The 16915-nt window shown below is 42.8% G+C and overlaps 1 protein-coding gene across 1 annotated transcript; it reads left to right on the top strand.

Moving 5' to 3' along the window:
• Positions 1 to 509: 509 nt before the first annotated feature.
• gad2 (glutamate decarboxylase 2) lies at positions 510 to 15544 on the top strand. The gene is made up of 16 exons (XM_035143191.2): positions 510 to 1503; positions 1736 to 1798; positions 1915 to 2070; positions 2710 to 2943; positions 4431 to 4521; positions 5816 to 5928; positions 6386 to 6501; positions 6696 to 6775; positions 7273 to 7327; positions 7452 to 7568; positions 8345 to 8409; positions 8516 to 8594; positions 8687 to 8836; positions 9460 to 9567; positions 10615 to 10704; positions 11993 to 15544. Exons 1-16 carry the CDS (start codon positions 1428 to 1430, stop codon positions 12164 to 12166), a joined length of 1767 nt encoding a protein of 588 aa, XP_034999082.1. The 5' UTR covers positions 510 to 1427; the 3' UTR covers positions 12167 to 15544.
• Positions 15545 to 16915: the final 1371 nt, after the last annotated feature.

The raw sequence follows: 16915 nt of genomic DNA, 5'->3' as shown, positions 1-16915 counted from the left end.
AATTAAAAAAAAAAAACCATCTTCTTATGCACAAAACATTTAGTCTGCAAAACAAATGTTAATTTACAGGGACAATTTGACGCTATAAACCCACTTTAAAGAATCATAGCTGTACACAGAGATTACCGTGGCTTTGCCAGAGGGGTCACTTTATTGTAATCGTTCTTTTTGGCATTAGATGGTTGTTGGTGATTGCCTCCATGCATCATAACAGATGTGACTCAGTGTAGTTTTGATGCCTGGAGGCTGCGTTTGCTCTCATTCATGCAGGATATAAAAATGAAACAGTGCAGGAGGTGACAGTGGTGGATTGTAACGAGTAATCTGTGTAATTAGGTTGTGACACTATTAAGAGTATTGGCTTGTTTCTTTCTCTTTCTTTGTTTGCTTCATCCAAAATAAACCAGTGTCCATATCCATAATTTAAATGGAATAACTGGTGCAACAATAAAAATCCAGATGTGTATTCTTCTCCCTGGAGTTGGGCTACAGTGCGTAAAACAAGTCCTGGGTAATAAGATACTTTTGGAGTGACGCGCCCCGTCTCTGAGAATTGCAGAGAGGAGGGACCCTGTGCGCACTTTACGCGTCTGAGCCGCGTCTCCTCGCCGCCCCGCTGCTCCCATCAGCCGGAGGCGGGCAGTCAGAGCAGCCGGTCCCCGCGAAAGAAGGTGTGCGACCTCCGGGCGGATGAGTTAGTTGTCATTCGGTGTCTGCATGGAGGCTGAGTTCAGCGCGCAGGGGGACGGAGAGTCGGGGATGGAGCTGCTCTGTGGAGTCACGACGTGCGACGTCACCATGACCTGAGGAGAATCACGATGGGATTTCTATAGTGACGTGAAATTTAGGTTGGACGCAATTAGACACGTTTCTATAGGCGCTGCGTGTTCACCAGCAGCTGCAGATTATCGCTGCTTTTTTTAAATCCACATTTCTGCACCAGCTCCTGTTTTTTTGGGCGCTTTTTTAATTTTACGCACGTTTCCAACAACCGCAGAAATTTCCCTGTAGATTTTTTTTGCTCCTTGAACTTGAAGCTTTTTTTTTCAATTCATATTTTTTGATTTTGATTCCAAGAAGTGGCTGCGCGGTGCGTGGAGGCGCTGACATTACGCACCGGTGAAGTCCAAGTGTTTTGCGGATTTCTGTGGGAACACAACGCTTCGTGCTCCGTGCACCTGTGGACCAAACAAAACAAAAACCTCCAGCTCCGAGATGCTTTTTGTTTTTCACACATAAGCTGCTTGATTTTTTTGTATTATTTCCTAGTGTCTCCTCATCCTCCTATAACGCGTGAGTCGGATGCGCGGCTGCACCGTGAGCAGTCGGTGCTCTGACCACATTCAGCTCCTCAGCTTTGAGCAGCCGCCGGTCGACGCGTGTGGATGGGCTCTGTCGGTCTCTGCAGCTCCTAACTACCGGTAACGATGGCATCACACGGTTTCTGGTCTCTTGGCGGAGATAATGCGGGGGCCAGCCCCGGGAGTCAGAGCCCCAGTACGAGTGAGTGGCTCTTTTTTTTTGTTGTCTTCAAACCAAAAACCTCTGGATCCAGGCGCATGCAGCACAATTCATTCCAGTGGGTTATCTGTGCCAGCCCTGCAGGCCTGTTGTATTCACATTGGGGGGGTATTCCAAGTTGATTGGGGTCTTTTGTGCGTTTCGTCCATCTTAAAGTTGGACTGAACCGCGCTCTCCTCGTGCGTATTTAATGTGTCCCCCCCTTATCTTGCAGCCAGGGCTTGGTGCCAGGCGGCGGCCCAGAAATTATCCGGAGGAATTGGATCGAAATTATATGGTAGGTCGTGCATGTGTGCGTGTGGAGAGGATTTGTGCCTCTTATTTCCACCATTACACCCACACGCTGGTTTCACAGGGTAATAAGAACATGTGTATTTCTGTGATTCGGCAAAGCGCTGCTCAATGTCGGGGAGATGGAGAAAGCCGCCGAGCCCGGCTCCGACCAGCAGCCGCCGCCGCCGCCGGAGACGAAGTCCGGCGACTGCGGCTGCAACAAATCCTGCAACTGCACCAAAGCTTCCGTGGGCTTCTCCGACCTCTATTCAACAGGTACACAACCACACACACACAACACAACGCATGCATGGCCCCGCATGGACGAGCTGCATTTATCCAGTGTCACGATAAAACACCAGAAATCATTTGTTATTGTGATTCTTCTTGAATGAATAAAAAACGTCTGGAAGTGCAGGCATTTTGCAAATATCCTGTCCCTTAATAAAACAGAATTAAATGTGTTTAAATTGCATTGAAATACATGTTATAGGCCTGCACGGAAAAATTAGATATAATCAACTGAATGACTGTTTTACGCATGAAATAAAAATGCAGATATCCAGATTTAATACCTGCAAGATATTGTTGAATATGTGTGAGCGGTGGACTAGATTCCAGAGAGGTCACCTTCAGCAGAATCTGATCTGAGCTTCGTTCAGAAGGCAGAACATGTCCTTCACGTCCTCGATGGCCTGTTCAATATAAAATAAAATGTTTTTTTCTCTACGGTTGATGGCCTGCAGGAGGATTTCAAAATAAAATTCGACTCGTGGCGCCATTTTAAGGCCTGAACACACACGTGCATGACAAATAAAAATCACCCAGACACATGTGGATTTGCAGGAGAGACGAATCACAAAATGTCTCCCCCTTGCAGATGTTTTATTATTTAATTTGTTTTGTAATTCCCAGACCTGTTACCTGCGATGGACGGCGACGCCAAGACGATGACCTTCCTGCAGGAGGTGGTGGATATTTTACTGGCCTACATCGTGGAGTCGTTCGACCGGGAAACGAAAGTGATCGACTTCCATTATCCCAACGAGCTGCTGCAGATGAACAACTGGGAGCTGCAGGGCGAGCCGGCGAATCTGGACGACATCCTGATCAGCTGCCGAGCCACCCTCAAGTACGCCATCAAGACAGGTAGGAGAGCATCTGGATTACAGGGGAAACATCTGGATTATAGTGGCGACAGCTGGATTATCGTGAGCTGCAGAATGCATGATATAAACTACAGGACACACCCTCTTTTTTTTAAAAGCTGCATCTTTTTATCTTTGAGGCAGAACAGGCCTGAAATGTGGCCTAATGTGCAAAACATGTCCAAATTCAAATATGTAGAAGCTTAAAATCTTATTAAATCAAATACATATATATTAAAAATAATTTAAATCGTAATAATGCAGTAACAATGCAGCAAAAAAACAAATAATATTATAACACAATAAATCTACTTAAGACATGAAAAGATCAGTATCAGTTGTTATTGATATTAAACATATGAAAGATAATAAAACAAAGAAACCAACAGAAAATGACCAGCTTCATGAACAGGGTGTGGTGGGTGATAAATAAGGTGTTAGAATAAAACATCTGTACTGGTTTTGTTCCTCCATGAGCCTCAGACCAGTAAGAGCAGTGACGCAGTAAATATGAGACTAATAATCATAATAATGATAAGAAGCAGGCCTCACATCATGTCTCCTGACTGCAGACACACACACAGCAGCAGGATGGATTTCACACCACCACACATACTGATCTTATTATATCATATTTTGTATCTGTTTTAACTATTTACTCAAATCTGCACAATTTAGCAGATTTAATAAAACTTTAAACAGTTTATAGTTGTGAGCAGATATAAGCTCATTTTAAGTCATATCTAAGTGAATAGTATTTATAATAATAATGTTGTTATTGATTGATGCTGATCTATAAAAGTATCGATCTTTGATGTTGATCTTTGATATTGATCAGATTTAAAGAATAAACAGAAACATTTCTATAATCAAAGATCCATGTCTGGTTTGTTTTGTGGTTTTATCACTTCACCTCAAACCCTCGTAATTTATAAATGATCTCTTAATAACATTTAAATAAAACAGTGTATAACAAACAAGCTGATAGAAGAATATTTATATGTTTATAAGTGTTAAGCTATTTATTGTTATTTATTACCTCCTATGAAGAAATATTCAATAATAATATCTGTGTTTTATAATATTATTATTGAGTATCTGTGTGTGAACCAGCAGCCAATGACAGGAGAAGTTATGCAGCAGTGTTTCATATATATTAACACTTAAATCTGCATGTAAATAAAATTAAATAAATGTGTTAAGGAAACATAATTAATTTTAGAAGCTTCTCGGCCTAAAACAAAAGGTGGATAAACTCAGATTGTTTCCTACATTACCCACATTGCACCACGTTCTCCATCATTTCAAGTAGATGATTGTAAACGTCTCTGCTGCTGCTGCTGCACAAACTCAGCATAAATGCACGGGGGGGGGAAGCATATTTCAATTGCTGTGTCCTGCCTGCAGATAAGACCCCCACACACACACACGCACACCACACACACACACACACACCTCACACCCTCTGCCTCCTCTCTTTCCACCCAGCCCACCCCAGGTACTTCAATCAGCTCTCCACAGGATTAGACATGGTCGGGCTGGCAGCCGATTGGCTCACATCCACCGCCAACACCAACATGTGAGTGTGCGCCGCCTCGCTCATCACGATGTTAAATGGTGATAATGACGATGACAATGGATTCCATTTCCTGTGTGTGTGTGTGTGTGTGTGTGTGTGTGTGTGTGTGTGTGTGTGTCTGCAGTGGCTGATAGCAGCTTTTTCTCCCCCCTTTTTGTTCACTCAATCATTCCAAATGAAAAGGGGTGAAATGAAAGGCAGACCCCACCCCCGTCACCCTCCCCTCTTTACTCCCCCAGCTCCATCCCTCACTCCCTCCCCTCTCGTCCCTGTGGGGATTCAAGGGGAGAAAATTAGCTCTGAAATTAAATTCAAACTAATCTGGAGCTAATTTCACTGTGCGTGTGTTTTTTGGTGCGATAAAACCCGGGGCGAGCGTCGGCCTTGGCAACCGTGAGACACTGCAACATAAACCTCATGTTGACGCGTGGGTTTTTAAAATGAGAGCAGCTAATACACCGTGGACTCGTAGAGAAATGTATCAGCAGGAACATACTGGAAATGTTCTTTATGTTAAATGCAGCGGGGATGAAAATGTGCAACTACTGTACAACAGGGAGAATGTATGAGTCGGACGTGCTGCCTTCAGGGTGTAGAAAAGGAAAAGTAAATCCTATCACCCTGTTTCCCAAACAGTCATTAAATGTGTGTGTGCTGCTCAGGTTGCACGTTCTCTGTGCATATTAATGTAGATCATTTGCCAATGTTGTGGTGTTGCACTTTGTTAATTGTGTTATCTGACACATTTACGAACATATACTTTCACATTCATGTGCATATTATCGATCAAATCTGGGATTTTTCTAAATCAGGGGCCACAGTTTACATAAAGGGGCCAATTATATGTCCAACATCCGTGCACAAGTCCTGATTGAGGCCTTGTTTCCTGTTTCGAGCACATTGTGGACTTCAGAACAGCTTAGAAAATACAAATTAACATTTATTCTTATTATTGTTCATACGTTTTATTCTTATTACAACTACTGCCAGGACAGGGGCCCTTCAGGGGCCCTTCAGGGGCCGATCAGATATCAGAGGGGGCCATTTCCTTCCTGCATTCGCCCCTGCTGCAAATCGTTTTGCCCTTTTAGAAACAAACAACCACAAAATATTGTGTTTTTATCCTTCCAGATTTTAAAATACTTCCTCTGCAAGACGCATCAATTCTAAACATGTCCTTGAAACACACAAACTGCAGAGGAGAATAACTGAGGAGAATATCTGTTTTTTGGGCTGATGAGTCATGGCGTGTTTTGTGTAACCGGCACCACGTGATGTCGCTTGTGTGACGCAGGTTCACCTACGAGGTGGCTCCTGTCTTCGTGCTGCTGGAATACGTCACTCTGAAGAAGATGAGGGAAATCATCGGCTGGACGGACGGACGAGGAGACGGCATTTTCTCTCCTGGTACGTCAGCATGTGTGAGCGCCCCCCCCAGCACCCCCTCCAGCAAATGGAACTGGCTGTGTGTGTGTGTGTGTGTGTGTGTGTGTGTGCTGCAATGTGTCAATTTGCATTTTGATGATGTAGATGGAACTCATTTCAAAGCCAATTAGCATAGAATAATTCCCCCAACTTCGGCCCCCACCTCGTCAAGGCCCCAGTATTGAATCCCTCCCGTGCGTATTCGTGGTCGTCACATGATGAGGACCAATCACTGCAGAGCTAAATGTCAGACTGTGATTGGCTGTGGCCCCCGTGGAACGTGCAGCTGTGACGTTGGATGCTGCAAACAAAAGATTTCAGTCTTTGTTGTTGTTTCATAGTTTTAAAGAGAGTCAGAAACCCAGCGTCACTCCCATGAGGCCTTTCTGTGATGTGGGGCCGACGTTGATAAATCACAGAGACCCTCTCTGTCCTCTAGGTGGTGCTATTTCCAACATGTACGCCATGCTGTTGGCCCGCTTCAAGATGTTCCCTGAAGTGAAGGAGAAAGGAATGTCATCTGTTCCCCGACTGGTGGCCTTCACCTCCGAACACGTAGGCATCAAATCCACTGATAGTCAATACGTGTCTAACACTGATCACTGATGGATGTTTTATCTGTTTCATGGAATCAGACGTCAAAGATCTTCTCTAAATCCAGAAAACAGCCAAACCCTTTTTATGATTATAATTGAATCTGTTTAAATCCTCCTGTGGTGTCACACTGATTTTTCCCTGGTTTCTTTCAGAGCCATTTCTCCATCAAGAAAGGAGCAGCCGCTCTCGGCATCGGGACTGAAAGTGTGATCTGCATCAAAGTGGACGAGAGGTAAAGTCAACCTTTTATCCCAGTATATGAATTCCAGTACTTTTACTCAAGTACTGTACTCAACTACACTTTTGAGGTACTTATATTTAATTTGTATTTCTGTTTGCTGCTATGTTTTACTTGTATTCCACAATAATCCTAGAGGAAATATAGCAGTTTTTTTTACTTCACTGTATTTGTATTTCAGCTCCAGTTCATTTTTGTATAAAAGAGTTTACAGAATATGACAACAATATACATGTAATATATAGTATCGTACAACATATTACAGGTTTTCTTTGGCTTGAAACGCTTCACGAAAAAGTATTTTTTATAGTATGTGGGCCCGTTGTCATCAGAGTTCACAATCTTACACTGTCATGTATAGTAATATCACTAAATAGTAACACAATAATTTTTTTTCCACCCACAATTTAAATATTCTTTATCAATGAAAGCAGTTTCTTCTCCATCTGAATTCACAAACAACCCAGTAAACAAGTGTTGTGTTCTCACAGCGGTCAACTGATCCCAGCCGACCTCGAGAAGAGAATACTGGAGGCCAAGCAGAAGGTAACGTGACGCACGTCTGTAACTGTTCTCCACACACACGTTACTTCATTCTCCACTGAATCCCCTCAGCCACGGGGACGAGGAGGGAGAGCATCGCTTCATGTGTGTGTTTGTGTTCACGCAGGGTTTCGTACCTTTCTTCGTGAGCGCGACCGCTGGAACAACCGTGTACGGAGCCTTTGACCCGCTCATCCCCATTTCTGACATCTGCAAAAAGTACGACATCTGGATGCATGTGGACGTGAGTAAAATAAGCAGAAATCTACACACACACACACGCACACAAATGTGATCTCAGGACTTCAGTGAAGGGACACACAGAAAACACAGAGCTCACCCGAGAGTCTGACAAATCTATTACGTCTGTCTCGCCTCTAACTGCCTGCGGTTGACCCAGATAGGAGCCGGCCATTTCCTATCTAACGCTGGAGATTAGAAAAACTGGAGCAGAGGCTGTAAATCATCTCCCTCCCCTGACTTTGCCATCATGGCCTCTCTCAGTGAAGCGTCTATTAATGAAGGTGATTTAGTCCTGACGGGGGGGTGGGTGGGGGGGACACATCTATTAGGAGACGGAGGCGGACTCGTCCCTGCCTCCTCCTCCTCCCCTCGCTCAGACGGGGAAAGACCACATCCTGTTTGTGGCACATGACGATGATGTTGTCGGTAAACATGTGTTGGGTCTTTGTGTGTTTGTGGACGCAGCTCCTACACAAATGTGTGTGTTTTGTGGCCTTTTTAACTGTAAATAGTGAACTTACAAGACCCAACATTCCTCTGATATTAACTAAATATGTATTTGTGTCCTGGATCTGCACCAAATGACACAAGGAAACTGTCAGGAAGTCAGGGGGTCTCTATTACACAGTTTGTCCACTAGAGAGCAGTGGCAGGTTTATCAAGCGTCAAGTACAAAACATCTTGTACAGAACATGTTGTGTTCATGTTCATACTTACAAACTCACAACCAAAGCTTTAACGTGTTTTCCCTGTGTCGTGTGTGTGTTTGTGTGTCAGGGTGCATGGGGAGGAAGTCTGCTCATGTCCCGGAGACACAGGTGGAAGCTGGACGGAGTCGAGAGGCGAGTTGTTCCTTCTTTTTCTGTGGAAACACAAACATAAGAAGCTGATGAGGGTTTGACGTAATGACGCATGATGGTTGTTTATGTTGTTGTTTTTTAACTGCAGAGCTAATTCAGTCACATGGAACCCACACAAAATGATGTCGGTCCCTCTGCAGTGTTCGGCCCTGCTGGTCAGAGAGGAGGTACGTCCCCTAACACAGCTCACAGGACCACTAAGTTTTATTGTGGTAATTCACGGCATGTAATCGTCGCCGTGGCTGTGATCCCTCCACAGGGTTTGATGCAGAACTGCAACCAGATGCACGCCTGCTACCTGTTCCAGCAGGACAAACAGTACGACCTGTCCTATGACACCGGGGACAAGGCGCTGCAGTGTGGACGCCACGTGGACATCTTCAAGCTGTGGCTCATGTGGAGGGCCAAGGTGAGAGGAGCTGCTGTTGTGGTGATAAACATCCTGTCTCAGTTTGACGGTGACGTCTTTCAAATAGGAAAAGTGAAAACCAACAGGAAGCCACAAGCCAAAGCTTGCATTTTTTGTATCTGTAAAGACATTTTCTGCAGCGGATATAACTGCCTCCATTTTGTGGATTATAACTTTTCTGGATTTGTGCCTGTTGCCAAATATCTATTGTCTATTTAATATTGTCATTTTATTTATTTAAAACAAAATCACTTAAAAGACCAAACTGTTTTCTTCTCCAAAACCGATGACCTAGTTTTCTGACCTGCTTAAACACAGAGAAGCATAGAACTCAGGCTGCCTGTCGAAATTTGACAAATACAATAGATCTTTTCTATCAGTTAATCATTTAAGATGTGAAAAGGTTGAAGCTTAAGTTTGTGAAACCAATCACAATGCAGATAGAACCATATAAGTCCATGTTATTAGATAATATAACCTTTATGATGGTGTCTTAAAGTAGAAAAATGGAAAACTCGATCGTGAAAATAACTCCTGGATCCACATCTTGATCTGCAGTAATAATTTTAAGGCAAATCCAGGATTTAAACCGACTGAAGAGATGTGAATCTTCTCCCTCTCAGGGCACCATCGGGTTCGAGGCTCAGATTGACAAGTGTCTGGAGCTGTCAGAGTATCTGTACAACAAGATCAAGGACAGAGAAGGATACGAGATGATCTTCAACGGGAAGGTACGTCCACGTTTCATCCTCCACAGCAGCTCCCATCGCTCCCCGCGGCTGCTTCTACCTCGGTCTGTTCAGTTGCATGACGGGAGACTTGATTGGCACACAGCGCTGCTCTTGCTTTGTGTCGGCTGAATGCCATTTTTACCTCTGGCTGCCAGTATAATGTGCTGCTATTATGTTTAATGAATAGCATAATGGCCTGTGATTGCTCATCTGCATATGAATGGCACGGAGTCTGAAAGATCGTCCACCGAGCAGAGCTGCAGCAACACAAACACGTGCGGGTACGACGGGTTATTAAGGTGAAAACCTCTCATGCTCGGACACTCGGAGTCGTTTTATGACGAGAGTCTTTATGTTTCAAGTCTGGTTGTTTTCCTGCTGAGCCACAAAAGGCTTAAAGCATCGTAACCCAGAGGGCTGATGGGAAAAGTGCTCTGGGCAGCGGCCCAGGTGCTCACGAGTCTGTGGCTCCCATTAAGCCTTTACATCAATCTGCTGTTGAATATATGAGCATCAAACCAGCCCGACCGTAGAAACGAGGCCGCTGTGCACGGCTGCTCATCTGTGGGTATGAATGAGTTTCAGACACGTAGAGAATATCTGAGAGGAGGAGGAGGAGCCTGTGTGAGGCTGGGAACACGGACTGGAAGAAAGCTCATCCATTCATCTCACGCGTCCTGAAGTTAGAGGCATGGGGCCTTGTTACATGTCTCATAGTCTCTACACAGCCGTTTATAGAATTTACAGGGGTTCTTAATTGCTGTTATTGTGAATGAACGTAATCAGCTCTCTCTTCCCATTTGGGCCCGAACCTATTGCCTGCTTTGCCTAAGCTGTTGTGACGCTGATGCCAGGCTGTTCTCCAGTATGAGTTTGTGTGCCGTAATAATGTTTAAATAATTATTTTAACCGTTTTACCGTGATACTGATCTGTTCTGTTTCCGTGATGATGTGATTCCACGTAACACAAATTGCTTTCCCTGCTCTACATGTGCACGTGTTTGCTCTTGTGTGACTGTGACTCGTGTCGACTGTGCGTCTCCGCAGCCTCAGCACACCAACGTCTGCTTCTGGTACCTCCCTCCTGGGATCCGCTACATGGAGGACAAAGAGGAGAGAAAGAAACACTTGCACAAGGTGGGTGAGCGCAGATAAGACGTCTGACTGCAGTGTCGACCAAAAGGAAAACCCACCTTTCACGTGGCCTACAAACCTTTTCCCTCATATCCAGCCTGACCGTTACATGTCCTCCTCATTAGGGACGACAAAGACGATCAGTTACACAAAAAACTACTTTTGAAAACGGGTTTAAAAGTGTGACAGAGAGGAGCGATATCACACAGCAGACTGGGAGGGAGGGAGGTTATTCACTTAGCTGAGGTGACGGCCATTCAGAGGGTCCCTCAGCGGCAGGGGTCCACTAATTGACAATTAGGACAAACAGATGGCGGACGTGCCGGCCATACAAAGGAGCCCCCTCGGTCACATCTTTCTCATAATCCGCCGCATGGAGAGGTTTGAAAGAGCAGAGTCATCGTGGTTCAGCGGCCGGAGGATCCGACCAGATTCCTCTTCTACTCAGACTCTGACACCGAGACCGAGTCGTGACGTAAAGTTTCCCAACTGGTCCGAACTGGAAAAGACGGATTAGACGGAAACCTGCAGCTGCTGACTGGTTATTTTCCAGAGCTGTCGGCTGCAGCGCGACACCTGCAAGACATTAAGCAGAAATGACTTATTCTGTGATGAGGAGTGTGACACGCTCCTATAGGAGCCTCTATGCAGGACTAACTGCTCCAGCAGACTGGAATTCAAACCAACTCTTATTCCTTCAGGAACTTCCTATACCTCCACAGTTATTACATTTTATTTCCCTCCGGGATCAATAAAGTATCCATAAGTTTATATATATTAAAATTCCTATTAGATTATGTTGTACCTCCGGGTTATTTCAGTCAAAGCATCTTGTTACTGAATCTTATGCTAAAGTCATGTAGATATTTATAAAAGAAACTGACAATGATTCCTAAGATGTTGTTATCAAACGATAAATACAAATGTATAAAAAAGAAAATACAAAAACAACCAATTGTATAGAGCTTTTATTAAAAAACTATTTTTACTTACAGCCTCGTGCAACTTTTCTGCATTGCTCATTCTGTAAAATGAAAGTTTTCATATCAGCAAACATAAGCCAAGATACTGAGACTGTCAGTGAAAGGATTATATGTTGATCCTGATAAAAGACTGAAGTATATAAGTTGTGTTGTGGGTTTGTTAGAAGTGAAAGTTGTGTTGTTGAAGGCTGCAAAGCAAAGTAATAGTTTCTCTAACTTTATTTAATTAATAACTTCATTAAATTTCGTGTCTGATTGTTTTCCTCTGACTCTCGTTGGTTCACTCTGGACGTGTGTGGATCTTTCAGGTGGCCCCGGTGATTAAAGCCAGGATGATGGAGTACGGGACGACCATGGTCAGTTACCAGCCACAGGGGGACAAGGTCAACTTTTTCCGCATGGTGATCTCAAACCCCGCCGCCACCTTCGAGGACATCGACTTTCTTATCGAGGAGATCGAACGACTGGGCCAAGATCTATAAGACTCGTCTCACCTCGTCCTCACGTTCTTTTCCCCCTTGGCGGATGAATTGTTTGTCGTGAATGTACCGGTAAACTTTTCTTTTCTCTCTCTCTCTCTCTTTCCTCCAAAGTCACATATTTAAGAATATATTTGAGAAAAAACCCCCACAGATGTATCCATATATTATGTATTGTAGCTTTGCCGTGGACTGACTTGGTCCAAAGCGATGTAAAAGTGCTTCTGTCTGCTTTTCCTGTAGCGTAGATCCCAGAGTAGTGTCAGTTGGTGATGTAACTCTACGTGTACCTCTTCGTGATTTGAAAGGCTCGTGCAATAGGTCGATGAGGAAGAGTTTTATTTTTCAATCATCTCTCATTTGCCCAGTTTGTCGTTTAAGTGCCAAACGTGGTTGTGTTCTATTGTAACTTTAACTTTTAAAACTTCTGGTTTAAAAACTTTGAAAAAAAAGTGAGAAAAAAAAAAAGCACTTCACCTTACCTCAGCTTATTCAACTGCCTTCACATCTGCACATCATCCTCCTCGCAGTGATTCTCCTGTAGTGAACCAGCACATGTAAAAAAAAATAATCCCAATTAGAGCAGAGGGTCGTTTGGATTCGGAAGGAAAGGAACAGAAAAGTAGATTCAAAGGATGTTGGTCCATCGTGTGTCATATTCAATTTGTTGTCACCAAAATGGTTTCAGATATAATAATAATATAATAATCTAAGGTTAGATTGATCAGCACTTCAGAGGTTCATGTAAAGTTATCATCCTTCAGATTTTAGTTAGCTTGGACTGTCCGCTGGCACACGAGTGGAGATTGGTTTCTCTGGATCTCCCCCGAAATCATCGTCTATGATGGGAGGAATTGTTTCAGGGCATCTTACATTCACAAAACGAAACCATAAAACAGAAAAAGAGGAAAGAAAAACTGAAAAGGTAAAACACGTCTCCTTAAAAACGTCATTTGCCGTTACCCTCACTAACGGGACTAAATCTTAAGGATGATAACTTTAACTAAACCTCTCATTAGTGTTACATACGTATATATTAGAGAGGTTGTCCGGTAGTTGGGCTTTTGGGTGAAGCACTTAACTGAAAGGTTCGAGGATTGATCTTGAGAAACTGGGGCAATAATCGTTTAAGTTAATGACCTTCACCAGATCCTGCAGCTACTGTCCACCTGACATCACTTGCACTAAGTCACCAGGGGACGAAGAGCGTCCCTTAGCATTGCAACTGAGATTTAATCCATTCACAAGCAATATATATAAATATATATTCCAGTGTGGGTCCAATCTTTTAAAACCCTGCAAACATATTCAAAAGAGACGGTGAATTCACGTGTTGACGATAATCAAGTCTCCAGACCAAATGCACCGTAGCTGGCAAAAAATAAATGAAATAAATAATAGAGTTAATTACATGCTTATCGTAGGCGGGTTAGGATCGTGAACCCTGAGGTTCTGTAGCATTTCCATTAGTTAGAAAAGCACAATTTGCTCAACGTGGTCGGTCAGTGTACAATCACTTTTGATCATAGATTGTAAATAGTATTTCAAGATGTCCTGAGTACATATCTTTGTGTATACATATATGTATATACGACGTATAACCAGAGACTATTTGTGAGGTAAAGTTATTCATATTTTCTCTATCTCCGATATAGATTTACTTGTATTTTCATCCTGTTTGTCCAAAAAGGCTTTTGTGTGTGCGTGTGTGTGCACGTGTGTGTGATTATTTGGTGTGTGTGACATGAAACGTGTTTCAGGGACTGGCTTTAAAGACACCGACAGATACCGAACGAGCCGCGGTCGAACAACGAGACTCTGACGTTTGGATTTTACGTGAAAATGCAAAAGCCATTTAAACTCTGGAGCCCTGTGTTTATTTCTTTCATTTGTGTGTGTGTGTGTGTGTGTGTGTGTGTGTGTGTGTGTGTGTGTGTGTGTGTGTGTGTGTGTTGTGTGCTCACGTGATAATTGACGGTATGTGCCAACGTGTACCTTAGTGTGTTTGTAACTGTGTTGCCTTAGTATAAATTTTGCCAGTATTGTCTAGTTTTTCCTCCGCAGGGGAGGTCGTGCACTTTACAGTATACACATGACCTAATAACGTGCAATGTCCAATGGTTGTCGATGTTTTAAAGAATTATTATATTCCAGAAAAAAAATGTAACTTTAAGCTCTTTGGTCTGAATGTGACGAGAATCAAGGGTCTTTTAGACGAGGAAAGCATTATTTGATTATTGTTCCTATAAAGCTTGTTTAACTATCTTTAACTAGCCTATAATTATCGATCCTGTTGATTTGTCCTTTTTTGAAAACTGAAATTCGGCGTCCACACTGTGACACGGACAACATCGGATGTGAAACAGCGACAAAGGAATCTCACCGGTAGTCCTGGAAAACCAGACGCGTTGCACCTCTTGCTGCTGCTGCTCGACTTTGCTTCCTTTGCACGTGCATGCGATGCCTTGCCTATCCAGCTTGTTTGATATCCAGTGTCCTCTATATCTATTTATATATAACATATATATACAAATATACAGTATGTGTAGCACCTGTACCTATAGCTTGAGTGTCCGATGTATAGCTTGTAGCCTGTAGATTAGTGCTCTGTCGCTCCGGCCTTTACATGTGATCTCTCGTGTCTCTGGGCTTCCTATAAAGTGTCTCCGTGCCGCCAAGCATGCTAACCTCGCCTCGCATTGTATACCTCGCCGCGCTTGATACTGACTATCTCTATCCTCCGTCTTTCTCTTCTGCTTGACAACTGTCACCGCTTCTGATCGTAGAGTATTATATCTATATATATATATATATGTGTGTGTGTGTGTGTGTGTGTGTAGTCCCTCAGCATGTCTCTCCGAAAGCTCGTCTCCGCTTCCGCACCTGTACGACCGTTATTTCTATCTTTCTATCTCTTCCGCTTTCGACCCTCTGGTAGCAGCGAGAATTTTCTCTCCCGCGCTTTTCCTCTCAACGTTTCCACGGCTCCCCGCTGTCGTTCTGTTTGTTGTGTCCGAGGCTGGTTTGTTGACTCGTGTCATGGTGCCGCAGCGTTTTGTTTTAAGACCCTTGACTCTATGGGATGTATGAGAAAGAGAATTAATAACATTTTTTTGGCTTGATTGTCCAAAAACATGTCTTATGCAGGTGTTCTTAGCCTTTAGCACAGAAACAGAAAACATGAACCCTGGTTTCTTGCTCACAGGGAATATTGTTTGTTTAAGAGAACGATTAAAACCCCGACTACTCAGAGTGCAGTTCATTTTCACTGAATATAAATCATATATTCTGCAAACTGCTCTGCTAGCTTCTCTAAAACATTCATTTGTCCTGAACTAATGTTACTCTTGGGAAAATAGAAATAAATATTGTCTAAACAAACATCGTTTGAATGTGTTTTCTTCTTCTTTTTGCTCTCACACACACAAGAAGATCTTTATTATGCTTCATATAGAAGCTCTTCATACGTTCCTGTGTTATGTGAACAGAGAAAAGTTTGAAGTTGTTATGTAACGTGGAGCGATTGGTCCTTGAAAAGGAGAAGTGCCTCATTGAGGCCATTTACGTGGGAAGGACGTATCAGCAGTGTCACAACAGCACTGTTCATTTTTATATTTTATTTTCTGACCAAAAAAGATCCTCACTTTTTAGTTATAAATGAAAATGTTTTGCTTTATAAAATAACGTCAGTAAGATAAGATGAACTTTATTGATCCCATGCTGCAGAAATTCACTTGTTAGAGCAGCAGACAGTGACAAGAAAACAATTGAAAGTATACAATAGAATAAAAGAAGTATAATGAAATAAAAGCAAAATATGTAAATAATATACAACTTTCTCTAAAGAGTGAAAATTATGGGTCATGAGAAACACAACTTGAGGTGTTTTACTGTATTTGTGCATTTTGTATGAGGAGATATTGAAATTAACATATATGCAATGGTATCTGTATATTTACAAAATAGGGTAGTAGTATACAATATATATAATAGTATACAATATGATATGAATATAAAAATGATATGTATAGGCATATATATATATATATATGTTGGTGTAGAATAAGATGCTCTCTCAGTACCATAGAAATTACTATATGCTTATGAACTCCTCTCTAGGTGGCGCTGTTACCTCACAAACAGGGAGTGACAGTGAATTTCAGGCCAATATAAATGATTTTCCATCACTGTCTCAATAAGAAGCTGTTTTACATTTTTCTCTTAATCATCTCTGATTACGATATGTAGGAAACTACATCCCAGACTATGTGAAAACGCTCCCACATGGTTTCTCTCACCTCAAACACTGACAGTAGATACAGAGACTGAGAAACACCCCATTAGTTTACTACAGTGACACAAAGGCCCAGATAAGAAGGTGAAAGTGTGATTTACTAAGAACATCTGTGGCCCAGTCGGCCTCAGAGGAAACGGCTGATTTTAACATTATGAACATGTCATGTAATCACGATAACTGTTTCCACGCAGCAGTTTGACTGTGTTTACACGACGAGGTCCAGCAGCACCGGCCTTGATCAACCTCCAAAACCCTGATCAGAGGAAAAACCGGTCCAGCCTCTCACTGCTGAGTCTCCTGCAGATAACATGTCAGCATCTGTGGTGCTAGGTGGGAGAAACACAAACGACAACGTGACATCACCAGAGGAGGTTTCTGGACAAAATAATTAACAAGCTTGAAACACAAAACAAGGAATAAAAATCCACTATAATGATCTCAACGATTGGAAAATG

This window comes from Hippoglossus stenolepis, chromosome 19 (assembly GCF_022539355.2).
Source record: "Hippoglossus stenolepis isolate QCI-W04-F060 chromosome 19, HSTE1.2, whole genome shotgun sequence".
Lineage (NCBI taxonomy): Eukaryota > Metazoa > Chordata > Actinopteri > Pleuronectiformes > Pleuronectidae > Hippoglossus > Hippoglossus stenolepis.
The sequence above is the reverse complement of the archived record's forward strand: the minus strand, read 5'-3'. Positions and strand labels throughout refer to the sequence as shown.